Below are 22,973 nucleotides of genomic sequence, written 5' to 3' on the forward strand. Positions count from 1 at the left end.
AAATATAATATCTAATTTGATGGACTACATATCACTCCTAAGCCTAGCATTTCTGCTCATATGTCCATAGGTATGTATGAAATTCTATTTCTACAAGAACACACAAGAGGGTACATGGACAGAAACTTTTCACCTCCATTCGATATAAATGGTATACTGTACTCATTTACCATAACAGGGATGTCTACATAAAAACAAAAAGAAACTTTTAAGAAAATATCCTTGTAGGTAACATATAAAATTATTTTCAATCAATTTATGCGTTTGCATCGAAGATAAATAAAAGGTGTATTCACTTCAAAGGGTGTGTTCAAATGCTTAAAAGCGAACAAAAGCAAACCGATTCAAAGAGTACCGAATCGTACTGTGCCAGATTTTGAAAGTTTGAGTGCTCTGTGGAGAAAGCCTTCCTCATGAGTCATTTTTAGAGGAGGTCACACATTTTTTAGCAACGCTTAAACTGCTTACAGATGTCCCGAACAAAGAGAATGATCTCTTTGCATTATGATGTATGTGCATGATACACGCATTCTTCACATGCGAACTTCTGGTACGCTTTTAGTACACTTTTGGAGCACATTGGGAAGTGGTTCACTTTTGGCTCGGTTCAGCTCGGTACGGTACACTTTAGGAGCATTCAAGCGCTCCTCTGGCACAGCTTGAGTATGGTTCGTTCCACTTAAGCAGCGCGCTTGAACACACCCAAAGGCTTCCTTTGTTCACAGATAAAAGTCAGGGAGGTTCCAAAGAATATTTGTGTGGTACATGCAGCTCACTATGTGAGAATAATTCACAAATTTTGGAGGCTGGAAAGCCGTCATTTTCTCTAGCAGGTCATACAGTCTAACCTCAATTATCCGGCCATATCTTATCTGGACTTCTCTATTATTCCAATGTGTTCACACAGTGAAGAAAAAAAACAACAACATAAAAAGAGATTTCAAAGTCAATTCGAACTCCTTCTAAACTCATGCGATTAACCTAACAATTTTCCCGAGCAGAAACACATTATGAATTAAAAAAATAAAAACGGACTATAATTTGAAGTAGGCCGGCTTGGGTTACAACAACACAGTTGTGGTGTACGCTACCTATCTAGCTACCACTGGGCCTGCAGCTACATGTACATTGTAAGTAAACATTGTTTCATCCATATCAAGCCAAATCTCCTATCCAGATGGAATCCGATCCCCACATGGCCGGATAAAAGAGGTCAGACTGTAAAAAGAAATTCAGATTATCTGGCGGCCTCTGCAGAATATGGGAGACTGGGCAGCCCTGCACTTCCAGATTTGCAAAGCACCAGGACATGACACAAAACCGGGCACGATCAATTACTGTCGCTCTTCGAAGCCGAGAACAAGGTCAAAGAACTAAATTTCAAGGAATCACATCACCCAGTCAATACATGCACATTACGTCGCATCCTACGTTCATGCTTTGTGACACCGATACACGCATTTTTTTTAATCAAATACTTTCAGCACTCAATTATCTATTCGACGCTAAGTTATAGAAAGACTTACAATTCCACATACATGTTTCTCATGTACACTCATAACATATTTATTGCTTTAGTGACAGCATGGTACTCATAGAAAGCTTCAAATGTTTTGTTTCAACTTATTCATGAAACAATGAATTAGACAATAACTTGTCAAAACTTATCACAATAAATCTTTCAAGAAATATAAAAAATGATGTCAACTGACTATGAAAAGGTTTTTAGAACTTGAACATTTCAGATGCTTGTCAGGACAATTAAGGTTTATTGTCACGTTTCTTTACATTGTGGTTAATATGAAACAATAATTTAGCACATTTTATCATTAAAATAAAGATATTTATTTTATCTATGATGTAACTTATAACAATAACTTTAACCTCCTCTCTGACAATGATCAGGATTTCCTGCATGTCTGTGAGAAATGGGGGATAAAAAGATGGAACAAAGAGGAGAAAATAGAAAGGAATACAGTGCAAGATGGAAAGAAAGAGAAAATGAAATTTGAAAAGAGAGATTAGTCACAGTTAAAATAAAGCTGAAAACAATTTAATTAGAGGTTAATACAGACACACAAAACTTATATAATAGCATGTTTTGCTTGTTTTGTTCTGTTTCGCATTGTTTTGTTTTTTGCTTGTAGCACTTTGTTTCTGATGAACATTTATATGATACTGTAGCCATCACCTTGTGAAACTTTTGGTGATCTTACTCGAGTGCTTGAAATACAAATAGCGTATTGTGAACTACATCATACAGGACTGACTACATGAAATGCAGGAACTAAGTGAACTTACAAATAGAATGTTAAGAGATTATTGTTTTTTGTTGGGTTTTGTTTTATAGCAGGGTGAGTATTCAAAACTTCATGGAGAACATTCATGCATCCTTCATTGTTAGTATGATGAGTCCCTTGCCACCCATATGATCCCTTCCTACACTTCAATGCAAATACAAATTCACAAGTGATATCTCTTTACGGTGACAATCCAATATCAATCATTTCAGTATGATTAGTAAATCTTCTCAGATCGTCATCCTTTCATTCAGAGACAAACACGAATCTTGTATCCACAGCATCCTAATTTCCCTTCAGCCTATAAAACATCACTGGATCACTAAGCATCATTCTCTCTCATTGTTTGCTTTAAGGTCTGTTACTGTTTTCATTCTTCAGTGATGAGAAGGAATGCAAAGTCACCTAGCGAGACAATAGTGACAAGAAAGCTCCACGCAGTATTTGTTAGAGGAAGAATACAAGATGATGGTTGGGAGTCGGTTTGAGGTGTAAGTTATCCTCAAGGACCACACACAGTATACCTCGCATAAGTCAGTATCGCATTCAGTCCATTGATAGTGAAAGGTGGCCCAGTGACAGAGTCCCAAATTTTTCTTTTGCATAAGTTGCCAGATTTTCTCTGGTCGTTTGAATGTCGACTTGCACAAGGTTTACTGTATTTTTGTTCTCACATGCACAGAACAGGTATAGGCCACACAGGAGATATGAAGTATAAGCAGAATGGGCAGAAAGTCAGGGATATACAAGAAATGGTACAAAATTATTGACATGGGGCTTTTATTTCAAGGAGATGCACTTCCATGGTACTGGTTACCATATTGCTCCTAGTAAGCTTTGAAGTCACAAGCCATTGAAACTACCCAGTGTTTCTTATTCTTGATATTCCTCTCTCTAATCGTTATTTCTAGCATCATACATTGAATTTCTTGACCATCATATCAGTAAAATTGACTGTCAAATCAGTCGGGGGGGGGGGGGGGGGGGATCATTAATCACAAAAGGTATTTATATCAACCCCTCCTGTCTTTTGTTCGCTGATTGGCACACGCATTAGAGTGCTCTATTTGCCGACTAGCACACATCTGGAAACTTATTGCCAATTAGTAGAGATTAACTAATCCCCTTAACCCCTCCTATGTCACCATGGCCATCCTGTTGGATTAAGGCACGTTGCTACACCTGATTGTGCTTGCTAACTTTACAGCCGGGTCAAGTTTGGATGGATCACTAATAGGGAGATGAACAGGCTTGACAACATGAGCCAGGTGTAATGTCTGGACACAGAAAGAGTTTTAATCTCTGTGGCTTACCTCTGGAGGAGGCGGTTCTATAGGTAGAGGGTTCGCCTGCCTCTTTAGAGGAAGTTGCCGTTTGATGTTTTGTTGCAGCTCTGGCGAGTAGTAGGTGATGCCTCCCACCTCCTGGGATCCAGGATGCCGGTTGCCTTGCATGTTGCCGTCATCCGGCGGGGCCTGCTGCCGTTGGGGCGGAGGCGGCTGGTGGGATGGTGGTGGTTGTTGCGGGGGCGGCTGGCCCGATGGCTGTGGGTGTGGTGGACCTTGCTGGGGAGGGGGGCGTGACGCACCATGCTGACGAGGGGGAGGAACAGATTGCTATTTTAGGAAGGAATAATTTCAGGGAAATAACAGAGGTCAGATAGTAACAGCCACACATTCCTGATACAATCATACATCTATAAATCTTATCTGTGACACACATTCCTATCAGCTGGCTTCTGTGTTGACAGATATGACTATAATGAGGCTTCCATCAATCTAGTTATCAACAGTTTATCAGCTTATACAATCTTCACTGTTCAACAATTCTCCCTATTGCATATAGCTCTCTGAATCTGAACGCGTGTGGCGCTCTAATTTTTTTACCTTTAAATCTTGGGATATAAACTTCCGGTTATGAACGAGCGATGTGTAAATGTACGCTTTTATGCACATTGAACGCCGAAGTACTAGTATTCACAGTTCGTATTAAATTTTGTCTCATAATCTGTCGAATAATAGAGTTATTTTCTAATCTGTAACTTTACATTTCGTGAATGGGATTCTTCTGCAAAGCGGCCCATGAATGCTGGGCCGATGATGCAAAACAACGAAATTATGAAAAATATCTGTAGATGAAGGACGTGACGTGGGTAAGTGTACGTCCCAAGAGCGATCAATCAGATATCGGTATCGCAAGGTGATATCGCTTGATATCGGCTATATGCGATAGGGAGAATTGTGTGTCTAACATTCTACAGAATAGCTTAACCCTAATCCCAACAGGTTTTTTGAGGGACTTGAAACCACCGGGGGGGCTGCCCCCCCCCCCCCCCCCCCCCTTCAGCTCTCGGTCGTGGATCGTGCGATCCTCGCAAAAATTTGCACTAAGGTAGAGGCCAATGTAATCTACAAGACTGTATAGTTAGATTCTTCAAATTTTAATTTATGTACTTTATATTAATTAATTTAAGCTAATTTATGCAAAAATATTTTTTTTTGCCTATAAATAAAAAAATAAAGCTCCAAGACTTCTAATTTTTGGTGAACATATTCTTTTCAATATCCTCAACAATAATATTGAAGCAAAAATTCGGCTTCATAATTATTTCTTATGTATTTTATTGTTTATTGAATTTCTTATGTATTTCGTTTTTTACTTTTTGTTTTTGTTGCTTTTTTTCATCAAAATTTGTCGCAGAAATTTTTAAAAGCATAATCAGGCTAAAATAAATCGTTATCAGCCATTGAAAGTAAAAATATTTATTTTTATATGAATTAATTGCAAAAACACAATTTACATTGGATTTGTACACAAAATCATATTTTTGAGCAATTTTTGGGTCGACAAATTTTTTTCAAAGGGGCGTGGCTTCAAAACGGTATGCCCAGGAGCGACAAATTTGGTCTCAAAAGTTGCGCGATACTTGAAAGAAAAAAGTCATAAAATGTCGCGGCGAGAGCATCGCGTGTTGCGGAATAATCACGCGAAACGTCAAGGGGGGGCCAAAATGCCCCCCCATTGGGAATAGGGTTAAGTAAAATAACTTATTTACAGATTACTTATACATTTTATTGAATCCCTTTATTAACTCACACGACTGTATTTCATAAATGAATATATGTGCCTCACAATCATTGTATGAATTTGAAATCATGGCTTCAATGCAATGGATAACTTCTGATATGCTGACACAAAACAACCCCCTTGATGCACCTTCAAGTTATAACTTTGTCAGCTATTAGCCCCTATCAAGATATAATGGTAATTGGTATCTCAAAACAAGTTTCTTATTACTATACCTGTTGCTACTATATCTATACATCTTACCACAAAAAATACTTTCACTTCATTTTATCATTTCATCATATCATTTCATTTTATCTTTTTTTTTTTATCTTTTTTTTTTTTTTTGGGGGGGGGGGACAAAAAATGCCCTTTGAACATTACAAGCTTCTTTTTCTATTCCAAAGAAACCATGATACAGTATATCGTAGTCAATCATGAGAAGAAATATATGATACATGTAAATTGTAATCAATTTTAAGTAACAAATGGTATCCAAAATAAAATACATTGCATATTCACAAACATACAGTGTAAATAATCCAACCAACTGAAATTTACACCTTTTACAAAATCTGCCAGTGGCATACACATGCTCTCACATAATTCCCGATAGCTGTAAAAACAAACTAATTTATGAAAGTTACGTCAAGAGTGACACCGGAAGAAAAACCTCTCTAGGAGGTGCACAGTTTATTAGCGACATGACCTCTAAGCACAAAGTTAATATGAAATCAGTTTTGAGACTTGTCAATCAACAGGATAAGATGTAAGGACGTGCAAGAAGAGGGGAAAAGGATGTGAAACCCCAAATTTGCCAGAAACGAAATGAAACTTAGTGTCACTTACCGGAGGTGGAACTGCATAGTGCTGCATGGGTACCTGGGAGCCCACCATGGGGTAGTGGGGCCCTACAAACATGACTGGTCCGCCCATGAACTGAGGGGGTGGGAGCTGGTTAGGGGGAGGGGGCTGGATCATCTGAGGGGGAGGGTGGTTGGGGGTGTGGAAGAATGCAGCACTTGGTAGGTGGCCTGGTGCTGGTGGCCGCATACCTATCAAGGAGGGATACAAAAATATATAAATATATGAATATAAAATAGAATCATATAGATACAAAGATAGATAGATAGACAGATAGATAGATACATGTAGATAGATAGATAGATAGATAGATAGATACATGTAGATAGATAGATAGATAAAGAGAGAGAGAAAGAGAGCGAGAGAAAGAATCAATTTAAGTGGCTCTTTGAAAACGTTCCCATTCACATTAACAAGGACTGAAATCAATTCAATGCCTTCACGATACTGAAATTTTTCACACTTTAAAGGGAAATTACACCCAAAAAATTAGTTTGTGTGAATAGAAGCAGAGAAAGAATACGAACAGGACAGTGAAAGTTTGAGCACATTCCAGTTTGCCACTGTATTGACTTAAATGGACATACTGTAAAACGAGGAATGTTCGCGTGCATTTTAATTTTGCGAATTTTGCGAGTGCCAAGATTTCCGAAATCAAAATGCATGGGAAAGTTCTTGTCTTCAATATATGCATTGAATGCCAGTGTCAATTTCCGAAAATTTCATGCCCCAAATTTTACAGTAGTCTTTTCTCCAGACCCCAATGAATGACGCTGCAACTCACCAGGGTGCACTTCATGTTGGATGATGACATCCTGTGACGGTGGAGGGTGGGGCGGCGGTGCCATCCTCTGCTGGGCCTCAGGGCTGCCAGCCATCCCATGGGCCTCCCCTCCCCTCACTGGCGTGGGGTGGTGCACGTGGTGAGGGGGCGAGGTCATTGGTGGTTGGAGGGGTGGAGTTTGGGAGGTGTAGTCCCCCTGCCCTTGGCTTGGCTGGTATCCATGTCCTGCAAACATACATAAGGGTCATGGAGTTCATAGTGAACAGATCTATTTCTCTTCTTTAGTTTGTTCATCATCCATTTGCTTGCATACATGCCTTCTTCTTCTCTTCTCACACAGCAGAGGTAAGTTCACAAACATAGCAGTGAGAGCTCAACAACAAATATTTTGCCTTAAAAAATCAACAAATGAAAGATAAATAAACAAACATTTAGAATCAATTCACACCAGAAATGTAGGGCTGATTTACGGCCTGTGCACTACGTGTATTCAACATTCTACTTGCAATCAAATATCACTTTTGTTGTATGCATTATGTCAATATACAAAAACATCAATTCTTCAGTACTCCTCTTTATCATTGTAAACTCTGTCACACAATCTACAGATCATGAGAACGGCCCATTGGATTTTTCTTTCTTCTTTTTAAAAGCAAAGTAAAACAAGCACACGATATACAGGTGTAGACACTCTTAATCCACTAGTGCTTGCCCGAAAACGCTTATTTGACTGTCATCAACGATAAAAAAGATTTGGGCATCAAGGCACAGGTCCTAGTGCAATAAGGTCCAAAGAGGAGGCCAGGGGCAGGCTCCCTTGTCCTTACCTCTGGGTGGCTGGCTCTGGTTCTGAAGATTGGTGTGAGGACCTTCTGGGGCACCCCTCTGCCTCTGGGAGGAGTACCTCTTTGGCCTTCCCCGCTGTCACAGAAATAGGAGAACCACGATCAATTAAAAGCATAATTTACTATTTGCAGATGAAACAAAAACCTAGCAATAGTGCTTTAAAATAGTTCCAAAATGTGAGTTTGGGATAGAAACAACCACTGTAGAAATTTGAATCCGTACAATCAATGTTAAATATTGTTAAATAGACAAAATGCGAACAATAGTTATAATAAAAATGTTGCCAGACTAAACCGTCTACAGTTATGGTTTGATGAGCAAAATACTGATATCTCCTTATGTTTTAGGCTTTAGTGCAAATATTCTATATGGTAGGATGTTTTGTGATACAACAGACCTACAGATATACAACAAATGTGATATCTTGAACTTGTTTAAATCACTGTTCCCAAAGGTAAACCGGACCTTTAACCATTTCTCTGCAAATGAGACAAATGTTCACAGATTTCTCACACATATCACTGGATAGGAAAGTAATGCAGCACGCAGAAGGTCAATCAAGATGACTGTATTAAAGCTGTACAGGTGTAAAAAATCAGGAGTTGTCTCAACCTTTCCAGTTTGGGTTTGTTGATAAAACAATTCTCTTGTGGGTGGGAATGGGCTACCAAAGGCCTAAAATGTAATATTTCCTATTGGGGGTGGTCTAGATTTTACTGTACACCAATGGACAACATTTTCTCTTCATTTTGTTAAGGACTGTAACATTCAACCAACACAAGTTCTTTGGATACAGTAACACAGATTACTGTATTTAAAAAGAGAAAAAAAGAAAATCGAATGGTCCTGAGACTTCCACAGGGTGCTTCTGACCCACTTTCCCATGATAACGAGAACTTGATTCAGGGCAAGTAAAGTGAATGAGCACTTGCCTGCTAAATATGGGGCCGTAGCCTAATATTTGTTTGGGGGTAAGTGGGTGGAATATCTTGTTATTTTTAGGTATCTTCAACACAAATTCACAAGTATTCAGATGAGCTAAATTCATATGCACTGAGATGCACACAATGTTATCCATTATGATGACAGTCAGCCATTCATTGTATCCGTCCCCACAAGTTTCCCACTTATAAAATTTACTCCATTCTCACGGCAATGGAAATGGACAATACAAAAAATACAACTGATGTAATCCCACGAAATACATTGTACGCCAAAATGCTTTGGATCCTCGGCATCAAATTTGATATCTTACCTCTCTCCTGTCGTATCTTTCCTGCCTATGATCACCTTCAGGTCCTTGGACTGGGACTAAAGGAAAGATCCCAAGCAAAGGGTTAATTGACATTTATCCCTCAAAAATCACGGGTTATCATGAAAATAATACACCACAGTCAACACACAAATGGGAATACAGTGTAGAGCTTTCCTCTGAAGCTTACAACTATACAGCACACTGCTGTATGTGTAAATGTTACAGCATGTTTCAAAACTGCCTACATACAATATTTATATAAACATACTTGAGCCACAATCCACAATGATTTCTTTCATGGGATGCGAAATTGAACTTGACAGGAAAGTGTGACAGTACAAGGGAGGGAAGACACTTGGAGGCTTTGTGTATACATGAAACTTGGTTACAGCAAGGTCAGATATAGCGAGATACAAAGTACCTGATGTAACAAGATAACTTTGCATGTCCATTCCTTTTATATACTGTGTTTTCATGTGTGATAAAATGAGAATGTACTCAATACAACAAGAAAATGTCAGAAGTCACAGATAGCTCATTAACCCATTGAGGTCAATTTGATTTTGCTTTAACACGCATTTCCCATCGATACCTGCCTGAGTATACTCAGGACTAGTCTCCAACGGGTTAATATGTTTTCCCCTTTATAAAGCACCATGAGGTGGTTACAGCATTAATTTAATGAATGCTCTGGCATACTCTCTGAAAGATGTGTTCCTGCTTCAAATGAGATTAAATCCCATCAGACTACAGATTGTTCACAGAGCTAATTCAAAACTATACCTCATGGCTGTTTACACACAAAGGTCAGGCTTTGATCAGGTTTTGGTAGTTTTTGTATATTCCCATCCCCTACCCCCTCCCCACTAGCTAAAGAGACTTTTGAATTCAACACAATTCACATACAGTAAAATTGAAAATGCTTGTTTACCTGCTTCAAGAAATATGAAGATCTGTGATTGGCCTAATTACCATACTTTTTACGAGATGCGATAACACCTTCAGACCTCAATTTGCTAATTGCACTTTTAACGTTCTAGAATCATGATTTTCATGGTTTTGGTAGTTTTTGTATATTCCCATCCCCTACCCCCTCCCCACTAGCTAAAGAGACTTTTGAATTCAACACAATTCACATACAGTAAAATTGAAAATGCTTGTTTACCTGCTTCAAGAAATATGAAGATCTGTGATTGGCCTAATTACCATACTTTTTACGAGATGCGATAACACCTTCAGACCTCAATTTGCTAATTGCACTTTTAACGTTCTAGAATCATGATAATGATAATTTGCTATCAAACGCAAGAATTATCTCCACTGCAATCATGATTTTGGAAAGAGAGATAAAAGATCATGATTACAAGAGACTTTTCTGCCATCTAAATGGAGGTAAATCACTTCAGAAACAGATTACTAACATGGTGATCTTTGTTCAAAGCTCTGCAAAAATGAAAGCATGATTTTCAAAACTCTTGTGCATTGCAAGTGTCTTAGACTATTCAGCATCATCATACAGCTCAAAATCAACACAATTCAAAAATTCTTTTTAGCCATTACAAAGTAGAAAGAGCATCTTTAAGATACTTAAGGCATTGTTGTTTTATGTTTGAATAATAACTTAGAGGACAAGAAACAAAGTTTTCCCTACCTTCCACGCCAACAGGTTCAATGACAGGCCTCATCTCGATCTTGGACTGGACGTCGTAGTCGGAGTGAGCCCAACTGGAGGCGTTCTCCCCCTCCTTGATGTTAGCCTTGAGCTCCCTCACCAGCTCCTTCAGACCCTCCATCTCCTTCTCATCCACCTCCTGGGTGTGGGCGTTCTCCTCTTGACCCTCCCGCGCCTCCTGCCGTCCCGCCCGCTGCCGACGATCCCGGGAGTACGCCTTGCTCTCCCGCTGGCGCCTGGGCTGCTGCTCATCATGGTCTCTGTTGCCTGCCGGCTCCCTGCTGTTCTGCGCCGGAGCGTCACTCACTCCATCACTGTGGGATGGCGGCCACTCGGCGGGCGCAGGAGACTGCCGCATTGTTCTTTGTGAGTTTGAGTCTTGCCTACCTTGGTTGGTAGGGGTAGTTCTCTGATAGCCTTTCTGGGAATCACGTTTGTCAACCCAACTTCTATCTTGTTGTGCATAGTCTCCTGAACCCACTTCTGGTTTGTTATAACTCCTATTCACCCACTGCCTCTTGTGCTCTCTGTTCGCATCCCTATCTTGGGAGACATTGTAATTGTCCCTGTAACGCTGGCCATCGCCGCGGTTACCATGTTGCTGATTGCGTCTTGACTGGCTTTGACGAGCGCTAGCCTCGTCTGGGTTTCGTGGACCAGTACGTTCATAGTCATCCCGATTGAAAGCTGTCCTTTGGACGCTGCCCTGATTGCGTTCATTCCTACGGTTCTGTCGTTCAAGATAGGCATCATTCGCTCTCTCCTCGGCAGTCTTTCCACTACTTCCACCGCTCCCGTCAATCCTCTCACCACGTCGCTGATCAACCCTGCCCTTGAAGCCCCACTTCCTTTCATAATCGTTCAGATCTTCCTGCGGATCTGAACGGTCATTCTCTCGTCGCTGACTGTGTCTGCCCTGTTGATACCCTTGCCTTCCTCCCCTGCCTCTGCTCCTGGGCCTCTGGTTCTCGTCTTCCCGGGCATCATTGAATCTCTCCTGCTCATGTGGGCCATCCCTGGCCTGCTGCCCTCCCTGCTGGACGGGCCTCTCTTTCCTCTCTTGCTGCTCAAGTTGATCTGCCCAGGAATTTGCCGGTGCTTGCATCCGAACAGCACGCTTGGGCACATGTCGATTCTGTGTCTCTTCTAGTGATGGCCACTCCTCCTCCTCCTGTTCCTCCCGAAAGTCTTGCCTTGGTGGTGCCTCCTGCCTCCTGCTGTAGACTGGTCTGTGGGAGGAAAATGTTCAAATACTAGCATTAGTGTTTTCTCTTCAAAGAAAACATTAATTTTACCAGAGAGATGTCGTTTTGCATGCAGGATGTGATGCTAGATATCAGTCAGAAATTAACAAATTGAAATTGTGAGAGTTCTACTAATATAATTTGTCAATTACATAATTAAGCATCCAACAGGCATCTCAATAAAGGTGTTTTTGTTGAATTACAATGTTGCAACAAGGTGGAATTCATATGAAAAGAATCATGGAATCCACCTTTAATGAAGCTTCCTATTGAATACTAAGAACAGATCAACAGAATTTGAGAGATTTCAGGCAGTTACAAAAAACAGCTTGAATGCTTATTGCTTTTGCTGTGTGAAATACAAAAACAGGCGTGATAAGATCGAAAAAATGATCAAAAAGTGTTTTCAAACCTTCTAGGTCTTGATTCCTCAAAGCCCTCTCTCTCAACTTCCTCCTCCTCTCTCCTCCGGTAACCTCTTCCACGGCCCCGCCCTCTGCCCCTCCCCCTTCCTCTGCCACGCCCCCTGCCCAGCCCCCTCCTAGGCAATGGTACATCCTCCTCAAGCCCCCTCCTGATGTCAAAGCCGTAGATGTCATGGATCTCCTGCCGTGACTTGGGCGCCTGGTCCTCCTCAACATAGCGATCGTGCCGCCACCTGTCCTCATTGTTCCACAGCTTTTTCTTTTCATGAGGTCTGCGGAAGAAGCAGGGATAAGGACGCCATTAGTTTTTGGTACAGGAAAATAGATGCCACTTCCACAGGCATGGCAAAGTCAGCATTATTCTGCTCTCTCACTAATCCGTGGTGGAACAGGGCAAAGTCAAAAAGTGCCAAAAAGGGTACTGGGTGACTATGGCTTTACAAACTCTTCATATCCTGTAGATCAATGACAATCTAGAGAATTCTTCTACCAATATTTCTCTTTGGAATATATTTTGAAAGAGTGTTTACTTCCAAATTAAATGAAATGTTTTGCACATATCTAAGACTTAGGTGCTATGAGCAAATATTTTGATGAATGCACCAATGTCACAGTTTCGGTAGTGGTAAAGGCCTGCTCATTTCCAAAGATACACTGTATGAAGTTACTTTATAATGCTGATAAGTTTACCATTCCCCACGAACTAAATTGTCATACATTAATGCATTATCATATGACAGATGTGACAAAAACACATTTAATAATTATGCATTTTTCAGTTATCTGGGAAAAATGTTAAGATTGCTACTGATTCCATGAATGTTTTAACTCCTTAGTTCCTAGTGTTTAGCTAAATGTTGATACAACATTTGGCTCCAACCTTTGCCACTCTCCAATTAAGCCTGATATTCATCATACAATTCAGTGTAATACAGTCATGCGACTCCCCGAATAGAACCACTTCCCACAGAGAGCTCTATCTAATTTTGACTCACTGGCCAACTGTGCAAGGTTTGAACAAGCAGACCCGATTTCTCTTTATGCCAACAAGTGTACAAAAGAGTTTAATGTACACAAATCACTGTGACAATCGAAGCAAGATAAACTTCTAAAACAGTGATATTCCTTTGGCAGAGAACATCCTTGATTTCAGATGGATGAAGTGGCCAGATCAGTTCTGAATAGAATTTCACTTTCCAAAGCTTGAGATTAAGGTAAATCTGGATTTAATACCCAAAACAGATCACATGCACACACCACATAATGCATGTGACTTTTCTTATTTGTTCTCTGACTGAAATCATCTATCCTAACACAATACAGAAGTGATTAGAGTACTGTACATCAGTTTCTCTAGTAATTTATTTTTCAGCATCCCGCAATATTTAATACTCACTTTTTCTCTTCTTTTTCTCCCTCATCATCAGACATCCTGCTGTCGTGCATGTAGAAAGGACCTTTCCTGGGGACAAACTGGGGCTTCTTTCTGTCTTCATCGTCATCCAGGTCTTGAGGGGCTTCCTGCAGGCATCAGAATGAAAAATCAAACTTAACCCATTGAGGACGGACTGATCTTGCTACAACACACATTTCCCATTGACACCTGCCCGAGTATACTCGGGATTCGTCCTCAACGGGTTAAAGAGTCTCCTTCTTGGTTTCAGAATGGTTGAATGTGACCCTACAACCTCTGTCATCACAAGACTGGTCATTGTCAGAGCAAGAGCAGCTCCTGTAGACATCTGATATGTCTGCACCCTCAAGGAAGGCTACAGAACTTATTAATGATAACAACAATAAATAATAACAAGACATGTTCCACACAAATGTACCCCCCCCCCCAACCAATCAACATGAATTCTCCTAATATGTAACGTTGTATCAGCATAGTGGAAGAACTGGGACATTACTCAACAGAGATCCGAGAGTTAGACTACTGCAGGGCTGTCACCGAAAATGATGGGCAGCTAGATTTTCTCATAGTACACCTCAACAGCAAGTCATCAATGATATCCAGCAGGGAATATTGCAATCTTGCAATGTCAAACAACATTTGAATGAAATCAACTGAATATAGGTAATAACATCCACGTTACTGCTAATGGTAATCAGGGCAAGGTAACCTCTAACCCTGTTTTAAAAAAGAAAAAAGAAAAAAAAAAGATGGATCAGCACCCTCAAAACCTCCTGCTGTCTTCTACTGCAGTCCACCAAATCAACCTTCTTTAGCAATAAAAGTTGTACCAGCAAAAAAACTTGTCACCACAAACAAAAGGCAGCTAGATTTTTTTTTTTTAAACCATGATACACCCACATAGCATCCTTTGAGTGCAATCCTGTAGGAAAGGTAGCTGGTATAGCACACATGAAATGTGACACTGTGGAGATTAACTCCCAGAAGTGGACGGGTCATGTGACAAACTTCGCAAAGTTTCAGTTGCGAGCATTGAAACTGCACAAACTTTTGTGAAGGATGGCAGGATTCAGAAAATTTCCCTGTTTTTATGAGGAAGTTTTGCAGAAGGTTTTGCAAGAAGTCTTCAGGAAGTTTGTGTTCAGACTGGCCAAACTGTGAGAACATAAACTTTAAGACCTTAAACTTCAAGAAGTTTTACCAAAGTGTGACTGCGGCTATCATCGCTATATCACGTCATATTCGCTGATCATCTCATCTCCACATCTCCACACAAAGAGCTTTCCTGGTTTACTTCAAGACCGCTTCTCACCTCGTTTTTGCCACCATCAACATGTTATGACTTACCTCTCCATCCCCACTACGCCTCTCCTCATCTGGTACTCCATCCTCCTCTTCCTCCTTCTCCTCCCCATTGACATCCTCTCGGCCATCCTCTCGGCCATCCTCTCGGCCATCCTCTTGGCCATCCTCTGGGCCATCTTCTGGGACATCCTCTTCACCATCCTTAACATTTTCATCTTCCATCTCTTCCTCCAACTCCTCCTCCTCCACCTGCACCTCTTCTTCATAGTCCTCCTCCTCCTGCTCCTCCTTTTCTACCAAGACTACTCCTTCCTCCCCTTCTTTGTTCATTCTATCCTCCTCCACTACCTCCTCCTGCACTGCCGTCTCTTGGTCTTCTTCAGCAGCAGGCGCCTGAGCATCTTCTCTCTGATCTGCCACATCCACCTCTGGGCGATCATCACTCTCCGCAATCTTGTCAGCCACCTCATCTCCATTAGCAGTCGAAGACACTGCAGTCTCAGCCTGCACTTCTGCTGTGTAAAGTACATATTAAAAAATTGATGTAAATAACACGTGTCTCCCTTTAAACAGGTAGAACAATCTCTCTTGTAATCATGATTATAATCTGTATGAGAAGAATCACGATTGTAATCGAGATACTATACGTCAAATAATTCACAAGGTTTTTATCTCCGCAAATTTCGCGAGTCAGGTGCTATTCGCAAAATTAAAGACACATGAAAATAATGACTCTGATCATGATATGAATGTGATGGACACGTACATGCTATACATTTCTCTGTTCAGTACAGTACTGCATGTTCGCATATTCAACCACTGGCAAAATCGTTGGGAAGTCCTGATTCACACAAATTTAGACTCGCTAAAAATATATGGCATATACAGTATTTCTTGCTTCTGAAAGAAAATCATTGCAATCATGATTCTAGAATTCCATTTTGCAAATTGAGGTCTGGAGGTGTTTTTAAATCTTTATTTGTTCAATACATGGAGCACATTTCCCATCTGAAAGGCTTAACCTTGGGCAACATCGTGATTGAGGTGGAGCCTAATACAACCCTACATTTACTCTCGCCCACAGACAGCGCAAAATATAATGCCATCTGCCTACACTGCACTAGCTAACGCACGCTTTGCGAAGTTGATTGACAGGTTAGGAAACTCCTACCTCTAAAACTCAAACCAAGATTACAAACGTGATTCCTACACATGATTACACCAAAGATTTTTCTGTGGTCTGAGGGGGCTGTTTTTTACATTTGATCATCTGAAAAGTCGGTAACTTGAAACACAATTGCAATTATGATTCATAAAGGTGATTACAAGGAATTTTTTTTTGTGTGTGTGGTCAGAACAGGCTGATAATTGCCAGTGTATATCAACCAATAAATACTTAAAGTAAACATTAGGAGGGAATCCAAAGCACCAATCCTCTCTTGGATGTCTTCTACATTTTTCTCAAGTGCAACAACACATGATATTGGGTATTTAGAATTTAAGTTAGTATCAACATGTAAAATTCTTGCTCCGCTGCAAAAGGGTCTAGGAAATAAATAAGAGATCATTCATTGAATATTTCAGGCATACTAGTAATTAATCTAGCCATCTTCACACATTCCTGGTAATTTTAAACAACATCACTTACAGTATGAAATATCATTCTAAATTTGCTTTATGAGGGACATTGTATCAGTTTGCCCTTTGACCCAATCATTTTCACGTGATATGAGGCATTCATGGATAATATGTCTGTGTGTCTTTGTAATGGTCTGAAAGTTAAATGATGTCCGGAACATAATTTAAAAAAAAAAAAAAAAAAAATCTATTGGCTCTCCCAACCTTTCTGAAAGTGGGGTCTCTCTGTGCTCTACTCACAAAATAATAAAAGCAATATCAACATTCACAAAATAGTTCACATACACTGTATTATCACTAAGTATACTCTCTTTTGATATCAGGGGCTGTGAATGAATTCAAGTCTCCACACTCTGTGTTTCACATTCCACAGATGTATCACTGACCAGATGACACACTGAGATAACTGAAATTATCACACACAAGCACACAATTATGCTTAAATTGAGTGAAAGATAAAGGTCTGATGTCACCATTTTGCTTTGGGAATGGTCATGGGTCACTCACTTAAATGGACACTTGAATGCTTTTCATAATTTTATCAGTCAAATATTGACTGACTGGGAGATTTGTCCTCGAAAAACCAAAGGTTAATCAAATGAAAATAGTCACTAAAGGTGTGTAGATAAAAGGATCTTTTTAGTTCCACACACCATTGTGTTGGTGATATAGCAGAATATCAAGCCTGGTAATACACAGAAGTCCATTTTTCCAACATAAGGGGCCCCTTCCCTAACCCTAATCCCTTTCCACAGCCTGAAGACACCATTAAGGGTTATAATAGAATGAAATAAAATGGAGGGAGATTTTAAAAAGAAAGAATCACTTTGTCAGTTCCCAACTGTGACCCAAACATTAAAATGTACATTCTGGGCCCATTTCAAAACCACTCGCATCCATGGAACATTCAGTAGAAGTCCAGCATTCACAACATTAAGTAATAGTGTGGCTGCTATTGTATATTAAAGCTGTTATTTTCACACACAGATATTTTCTCGAATGAGGTCACAGACACTTTCTCGAGATGTTGTTTTTGCAAATTGACACCGTGCCTATAAAACAAGTGCACTATTACTTTAGGACATGGCCACATTTTTGCATGTTGTTGAATTCACAGTCCAACAGTGATTCGCGAAAATCGAACCCTCGCAAAAATAACAGCGTATACAGTACTTCATTTTTACATTACCTGGGGAATCAGGAATGGTGCTTGCTGGTGTCGGTGCAGGCACTTCCTCATTCTCACAGACCTCTCTGACTTCTGATTCCGATCTCTTCGGGTCATCGACCTCCTCCTCTGCCATGGGCTGGGAAGAGTCTGCCTCTACCGCAGTGGCGTCAGCTGACGCCTCAGTGGCAGGCGCATTTAAGGTGGAAGACAAAACAGGTGGAGATGTTGATTCTTGTTCAGCCGATCCACCCCCTTGGCCAGTATCGTTGGCTCCATTAGAAGTGCTTGGTAAGTCCTGCTGTCAACAAAAGGAACATCAGATAGATGAGCTCACAGATGCAATCGCCATTCGTCCATTAACCTCATCAGCATGGGTACAATTCAAACTTGCAAATGTACTACTGCTTTTAGTTATTTTTTTTCACAATCAATCTGTGGATGCTGCTCTTTCGATGACCACATTGTACAAAACAACGACCACAGCATTATATCAGGGGCACTGCCAATGACTGCATCTGATTTCTCTGGTGTTCATAAACGGAAAGTCACGAATGTGACATTTTGCAAAGGTTGTGAAAGCTTGCAAACAAATTTGGGTTGGGTCCATCTCATTTGACACTTTTCATCATCATCATCATCATCATCATCATCACAAGTATCATCAACATTATCATCATCAATCACCATCATCATGAACATCCTCATTATGACTGTCGTTGTCATCATTATCGTCACCATGTGTTTGCCTCTACTCTCCTCAAGCCCTGAGATGGAACTTTTACAGCTCTCTCCCTGACAGAAGATTGGTGACATTGACAGCGAAAGTAATAACCATTCTTGAATCTTCTTTTAGTTTTAATACACCATGTCCACACTGGCCAGGCTATGGTGGACCATGTTACATGAACTATATCCAAGTGATGCTAAAAGCGAGCTCTTCAAAAAAGTCTACAAGAATTTGAACAGGAAATTTGTAGGGAGAACACAATTATGTTTATGAAGACATACGTACAGTAAACTTGTGACACTCTTTGCACATCTATTTACTCATTGTTTTTGTTTTTGATGTTGTTGTTGCTGCTGCTGCTGTTGTTGTTGTTGCTGTTGTATTGTTTTGGGGATGGGGGTTAAGCACTCTATGTTTACACACTTCATCAAAATCTGAAAGGTTCCATGGAGCAATCAAGACGATACTATTATGTCTTACATGCATCCCAAATGGAGCAAATAATCCAACACCTCGCATACGTCAGGACACAGAGAAAGAGATCATAGTTTAACTACAACATCCTTCAAGCTTACAGGGGCCCTCCTTCAGAATCAGGGAGTTTAGCAGCTCTGTACTATGCACTCATTACCTCTGTATTTTGCGCAGTATTGACTTCAGCAGCATTTTGTCCTCCCTCTTCAGCACTCTCATAGTCAGACTCCTCATCTTTGTCTAGGATGGTGTCACTCTCCTACAGGGAGGAAAAACATCGGATAATTGTCAAAGTGAACTCCTATAGTACAATCTTACATGAGAATGTACACAACGAAAGATGGTTTTGCTCTGATAGAGAGTCTATCATTACATAAACAGAATCTACTCATTATTCACATGTCATAGATCTACAGCACATGTACGTGTAGGCCCTAGACCTGACGAGTCTTTCACTCTACCTAGCCTAGCAGGATTAAGAATGGATGTCTTGACAACGGAGATGGATTTCAATGCTCAGAAAAGTCATGTCTTGCACATCATACATGCAAATACCAGTATTCACTAAACAACAGCACATTAACAGAGACAAAGTGTCAGTAGATTCTTGGGGGTTGATATATCATCAGATTTGTCTTGGAATGCGCACGTCGACAGAACATGTGCTAAAGCCAACAGAATTGTAGGATTTCTAAGGCGAAACCTTCATGACTGTTACAACAGAATAAAAGGTATGACATATATTAAGGTATTAGACCCTTGTAAGACCATTATTATATTACTGTTCAACATTCCCCACACTCAGCAGTGTCAGACTTTGATAGACAGGCTGGAAGCTGTGCAGAACAGAGCAGCGCGATTTGTTAGAGGTGACTACTCTATGATCTATCTAGGCACAGTAGTGTAACAAACATGAAGCGTGAGCTGGGCTGGGAACTGTTGAAACATTGATGCAGAGTAGGTCGCATTACCACATTCCGTGAAGCCCTTGCGGATCGCGTATCCATCCCGGTTCAAAAAGCCCTGCGTCCGGTCCGAAGGGTTCTCCAGAAATCATCATCTAACTCACAGTAATGCACTTGTCAATGTAATGACTCACCCCACTACCCCCGGACATGGGTGCGTCATTTCCTCGTTTGGTCCGTCAAATTTGTGACCCAGGTGTGCGTCATTTTACTAGCTATGTCCGTCAAATTTTTGACCGAGAGGTGCGTCAAAATCCCATCATTGTCGTCAAATTTTTGACCGAGGGGTGCGTCATGGTACGTCACTTGGCTATGGAAAATAACACGCATTATTCTGAACCGAGGGGTGCGTCATGGTATGCACTTGGCTATGGAAAACTGCACGCATTTTTGCACGCTACCAGTACCGGATACACGTACGTGTACCGCGAGTGAATTTACAGTGAGCGCTTTCCCGCGGCAAGTGAAAATCAAAGTCGGGAAGCGTTTTGGAGTAGGCCTAAGAGGGTAAAATGCTTGCCCGAATCTGGAAAGCAAATGATTTAAAAGCCACCCTTTCTCCTCACATTTTCTTTCCAACAAACTCATGAAATCACGCATACTCAATCTCAAGCCAGACGGACTGTTTAGCGATATAACGATTTCAACCTCACAGTACTAAATAGTAAAATCAAAGATCGTATACGGAATTCCGTATACGATCTTTGGTATACCGTTGCGTAGCAGGCAAGTCGAGTGTTAGTGGTGCGCGACTCGCTCGCTAACGCTGTCATGGCTGTGCAATTCGCAAGTGAGCAGCGTGCTCGTTATTCCTCATCGAACGTACATCGTCCATGTGTTGCATTCAACCGGACTAGAAATGGCCGTGCACATACAGCGCATCTGCAGACCAGTCATGGCCAGGTGACTATGGATTGCATGCACACATACATTCGGAATATCGTAGCAGCAGAGTGATGTACGGTGAATGACGGTACGGTGCTTACAGGGCCAGGGTAAGGGAAACTTGCCGAAACTTTGACAAATTGTGTTTACGAACCGAAAGAAAATGAAATTGCGTGAATAAAGCGTATGCAAAAATCCTTTCAGTATTTACGGGGTGCGTCAAATGTACCGAGGATGTCCGTCAAGAAAGTGACCTAGGTGTTCGTCAAAAACCCCGTGTTGTCCGTCAAAAAAGTGACTGTGGTGTTCGTCAAAAACCCCGTGTGGTCCGTCAAAAAGTGACTGTGGGGGTGCGTCAAAAACCCCGTGTGGTCAGTCAAAAAATGACCATGACGCACCCATGTCCGGGGGTAGTGGGGTGCGTCATTACATTGACAAGTGCATAACTGTTACAAGTTTCATCCCAATCGCCACAAACAAAAACTGCTATAAATACTCGTTCATCCCAAGAACGATCACAGACTGGAACACACTCCCATTGACAGTTGAGTTACCGACATCACAAACAAAGACTCCTTCAAAGCAGCAATCAATCCTACAGTACATCCAGGAGCAAAGCAACTATGGTCTACACACTAGATCCCACATTTTTCTCTCTCCGCGCAATAGACACCAGCGCACCCCCTGTCCGGTTGGCCCAACGCTATTAAAAAAGGGGTGTTGGACAGTAATCAAGAACTGGAGAAGAGGAAGACTGTAGTGTAAATTACAGCTACATGTAGGTGTACAGGTCAAGAAGCATGCTGGGACATGGAAGACGCTATGTTCGTTCTCTATGAATGCGTTATCGTTAAATACTCGTTACAGGCTCGTTACTATTACTAGCTCGTTGCAACCAAAAAGACAGCTCCACGATCTGCAATTGAGCTGAGTGGATTACGTACCACGCACAGTGTATGCATGGCCTACTCCCCTGCACACTGAATCCGTGAATGCGAACGTTGCGTTGGGCTGGTCCTTCGACCGACGATATCAATTAATTTCGCTCTACTTAATCACGCGAAATATATAGTTTGAGGGACCATGGAGATACACTGCTGTTTATACTTACATCACCAGAACTATTTGACTCATTGTCTGCTCCCTCAACAGTCTCACTGTCATCCAGTCTGAGTCTTCTCCGACGTCGTCTGTCCGCCATTTCGCGTACAGAATTCGCAAGTTCTCAAAATCCTATGTGATGTCCCAAACGAGTAGACCGACCGTCAATGCATGCATCGTGTACAGCGACAGGATCAGAAATTCCCTGCTGGCACTGGCAGTGTGTCGACTGTTTTCTGTAATAAATATCTGAAAGGTGCGCGCGTTCTGAGCGGGAAGTGATACGGAATGTACGGAGTCCACCGAAGTGCACACCCTGGACATTAGTTGTCATTTTCAAGACCCTCTTCTCTTAAACCTGCTAGGTTCAGTTCATTTCAAGTTCAGGCCAGGTCACATTTCCAGCAAACATGCATAATTAGTTTATAGATAACAGTGCAATTGTTTTCCATAATTCGAAATAAAAGCCGATCACCGCGTAAATACTTAGGCCCCCATAACAATTATTCAACTTCAACTTTACTATTAGTATTAACCAAACATATTAGGCCCTACATTATGTCATGATTTGAATAAAAAATACAAAAATTGGAGTGAGTTAGGCCTTAACATTAATATGAGTGGTTTTAAGGCCCTAAGAAGTAAGGCTTGTGAGTGAGGCGCATATGAAAAGTACAAGAAGGTGGGACTCAGTGGAAGAATGGACAACAGTCAATGATAGTCAAATGTCAAGAAGATCATATGTCATATTAATTTTGATAAATCGGATCAGTCGCATGGACCACAGACTGCAGATCAAAATGTCACGCAAGTTCACACAATGACAAGATGACAACA

At 41.0% G+C, this 22,973-nt stretch overlaps 1 protein-coding gene across 1 annotated transcript; it reads right to left on the bottom strand.

The window, feature by feature from the left end:
- Window positions 1–1,901: 1,901 nt before the first annotated feature.
- On the bottom strand, window positions 1,902–22,244 carry LOC139732576 (uncharacterized). The gene is made up of 13 exons (XM_071643428.1): window positions 22,147–22,244; window positions 19,343–19,444; window positions 18,003–18,282; window positions 15,218–15,690; window positions 13,853–13,977; window positions 12,444–12,728; window positions 10,767–12,016; window positions 9,116–9,171; window positions 7,842–7,935; window positions 7,015–7,239; window positions 6,216–6,421; window positions 3,614–3,916; window positions 1,902–1,919 (listed from the first exon to the last, which is right to left on the bottom strand). The coding sequence occupies exons 1-13, from the start codon at window positions 22,234–22,236 to the stop codon at window positions 1,902–1,904; spliced, it is 3,507 nt and encodes a 1,168-aa protein (XP_071499529.1). The 5' UTR covers window positions 22,237–22,244.
- Between the last annotated feature and the right edge of the window lie 729 nt (window positions 22,245–22,973).

This window comes from Diadema antillarum, unplaced genomic scaffold (genome assembly GCF_040938485.1).
Source record: "Diadema antillarum isolate AM-2024a unplaced genomic scaffold, OU_Dant_1.0 seq00000437_RagTag, whole genome shotgun sequence".
NCBI lineage: Eukaryota > Metazoa > Echinodermata > Echinoidea > Diadematoida > Diadematidae > Diadema > Diadema antillarum.

Excerpts from the sequence above, each read along its gene's own strand:
- LOC139732576 (XM_071643428.1), bottom strand. The coding sequence starts at position 22,236 with ATGGCGGACAGACGACGTCGGAGAAGACTCAGACTGGATGACAGTGAG. Across the intron at positions 12,017-12,443 it reads GAGGAATCAAGACCTAGAAG|ACCAGTCTACAGCAGGAGGC; the intron begins GTTTGAAAACAC and ends TTCCTCCCACAG. Across the intron at positions 3,917-6,215 it reads ACTATGCAGTTCCACCTCCG|CAATCTGTTCCTCCCCCTCG; the intron begins GTAAGTGACACT and ends TTCCTAAAATAG.